We start from the raw sequence: 2,640 nt of genomic DNA, 5'->3' as shown, positions 1-2,640 counted from the left end.
AGACTCACTCCTCAACCACTAGGTCCCTCTCAGCCCTAGTGATCACTTGATATCCCTGTTTCGGGACAGGTTCATATTTAAATAATTCTGCCACACCAGGCAGTACATTTTGCCCCTGATATGAACATTAAAGGGATAAGCAATTTTAAATAAGAATGTGAAACTGCACAGTGCCCCATCTGGTAACACAAAAGTATAAAAAATGGGGAAAAAGGATGGGGGGGTGTCCTGTGCTTCAGGGACATCAACCTTTTCTACTAAGGATGGACCAAGGATACTGCAGTCACATTGAACTGGACTGACAGGAACTAACCAACTGGCCAGCACTGAGGTGGAGCAGATGCTGGATTGCTAGCTCTCATTAACGAAACGCAGTTATGTTCCCTTCTTTACAGATAGCATCTCACGTGTAGCCCAGGCTGCCCTCAAACTCATAATTCTCCCCCTCACATCTTAGTACTGGATTTTGTCTGAGACAGGTTTTCATGTAGCCCAGGCTGGCCCCTCTAAGGATCTTGGACTTTGGATCTTCCCACCTGTTTCCTAAGAGCTGGGATTACAGACTTTTATCATCAAGCCCAGCACTCAGGCGGACTTCTTAATATAAATGATAACCTATTAAATTGCTCTTGACAGCTCCGTCTCCCCACAATATACATCCCAGAAGACTCTGACATTCATGGACTCTAACATACAAATCTTGGGTGTCTGTGTGCACAGTAGACGGCAGGTGTCCTGCATAAGTGCCACCTGTAAGTAGGACTCTCAGTGAGGACCCTCAAGCATCCGACCGGGGGGATTTACATTCCCATTGCCCCAACCAACACCAAAACTTCAGAATTCTTAGAATTTTTTTAGGAGTCCTCTTTCTGTAAGAATACCAAGTTTATCTATTGTGCTAAAGACACATTAAAACCAGCCAGACTCCAGATCTGAATATTTCTGAAGTCAGAAGAAAGGTACGAGAGCCCTGTCTCTGGCTCCAAAGACATTCTCTCTTCTCAGTTTCTCCTATGCAGAAAGGTGGTACTAATGAGCCCTAAGCAGAGACTTCGCAGGCTTGCCCGGCGCGTGACAAAGGGACTGTCTCACTCCTGGACTCACACTGGGCTTCCCGCCCCCCGGGGCTCCCCTCGCTCCGCCCCGACGCACCGCCTTGTTCCGCAGGTCTCCAGTTCCCGCCCCTGCGAGTGGAGCCCCGCCCTTCCCAAGTCCTTGCACCGGGCGAGCCGGGGGCGGGGCGCTCGGAAGGCGGAGCCGAGCAGGGGAATCCTCTCCCGTTTCGCCGCGGGCCAGCAGAGCCTCCCCGCCGTCCAAGGGCTCCAGCTCTGGGGGTAGCGGAACCTCGACGAGCCGAGTCTGCAGAGGCTCCCGCGGCCCGTGAGCCAGTGTCGTCCCAACACGCTGGCAGAAACCCGCCTCGGCCTTCCAGGCCCCGCGGTTCCCTCGCCGGACGGTCACCCGCGCGCCATGCAGCCGCCGCCCGCCCCGCGCGCGTAGGCGCTCGCCACAGGCCATGCTGCCCCTTCTCGCCGCGTTACTGGCCGCCGCCTGCCCGCTGCCGCCGGCGCACGGCGGGGCCACGGGTGCGCCCGGCCTTGCCGGGACGCCCCCAAACGTCTCGGCCAACGCGTCCTTCACCGGCGAACACGCCACCCCGCGTCTGCTGGCATCGGCGGCATCGGCGACCCCAGAGCGCGCGGGCCCAGAGGAGGCTCCTGCGGCGCCCTGCAACATCAGCGTGCAACGACAGATGCTGAGCTCGCTGCTCGTGCGCTGGGGCCGCCCGCGGGGCTTGCAGTGCGACCTGCTGCTCTTCTCGACCAACGCGCACGGCCGCGCCTTCTTCGCCGCCGCCTTCCATCGCGTCGGGCCGCCGCTGCTCATCGAGCATCTGGGGCTGGCGGCCGGCGGCGCGCAGCAAGACCTGCGCCTGTGCGTGGGCTGCGGCTGGGTGCGCGGCCGCCTGCGGGCTCCCGCCGGAGCTCCCACAGCGCTGCCTGCCTACCCCGCGGCGGAGCCTGGGCCACTGTGGCTGCAGGGCGAGCCTCGTCACTTCTGCTGCCTGGACTTCAGCCTGGAGGAGCTGCAGGGCGAGCCGGGCTGGCGACTGAACCGCAAGCCCATCGAGTCCACGCTGGTGGCCTGCTTCATGACCCTGGTCATCGTGGTGTGGAGCGTGGCCGCCCTCATCTGGCCGGTGCCCATCATTGCCGGCTTCTTGCCCAACGGCATGGAGCAGCGCCGGACCACCGCCGGCGCCCCCGCGGCCGCTCCAGCAGCCGTTCCCGCGGGGACTACCGCCGCCGCCGCCGCTGCCGCCGCTGCAGCAGCTGCCGCGGCCGCGGCCGTCACCTCGGGGGTGGCTCCCAAGTGACCCCCGCTGCCCCGCGTCCGCGCTCTGTGCGCGCTCGCACGCGCCTTCCTCACCGGAGACGCGGCAGGTGCGCTTCGTGCTGTCCTTAGTGTCTGTCCTTTTCCCGGGAGGGGACCGCAGAGAGGCCCAGATGAGGTGGGAAAGCGAGGTTTGTGCTGGAGTTCTGGTTCGGAAAAGCAGGGGCAAGCTCTCAGGCTGAAGGGTGGGATCCACGCGTGGCTCCAGGACACAGGGAAACGGGCTCTTTCCCTTGCGGCACCCCC

The 2,640-nt window shown here is 61.7% G+C and overlaps 1 protein-coding gene across 1 annotated transcript; it reads left to right on the top strand.

Annotated features, from left to right (window-relative positions):
- Positions 1 to 1,516: 1,516 nt before the first annotated feature.
- TMEM158 (transmembrane protein 158) lies at positions 1,517 to 2,377 on the top strand (the record flags this gene model as incomplete). Its single annotated transcript, XM_080934047.1, has 1 exon — positions 1,517 to 2,377. One exon carries the CDS (start codon positions 1,517 to 1,519, stop codon positions 2,375 to 2,377), a length of 861 nt encoding a protein of 286 aa, XP_080790173.1.
- Positions 2,378 to 2,640: the final 263 nt, after the last annotated feature.

This window comes from Micromys minutus (assembly GCF_963924665.1).
Source record: "Micromys minutus genome assembly, chromosome: 21".
In the NCBI taxonomy this organism is placed as follows: Eukaryota; Metazoa; Chordata; class Mammalia; order Rodentia; family Muridae; genus Micromys; species Micromys minutus.
Note: the sequence above shows the minus strand (reverse complement) of the source record. Positions and strands in the feature narration are given on the sequence as shown.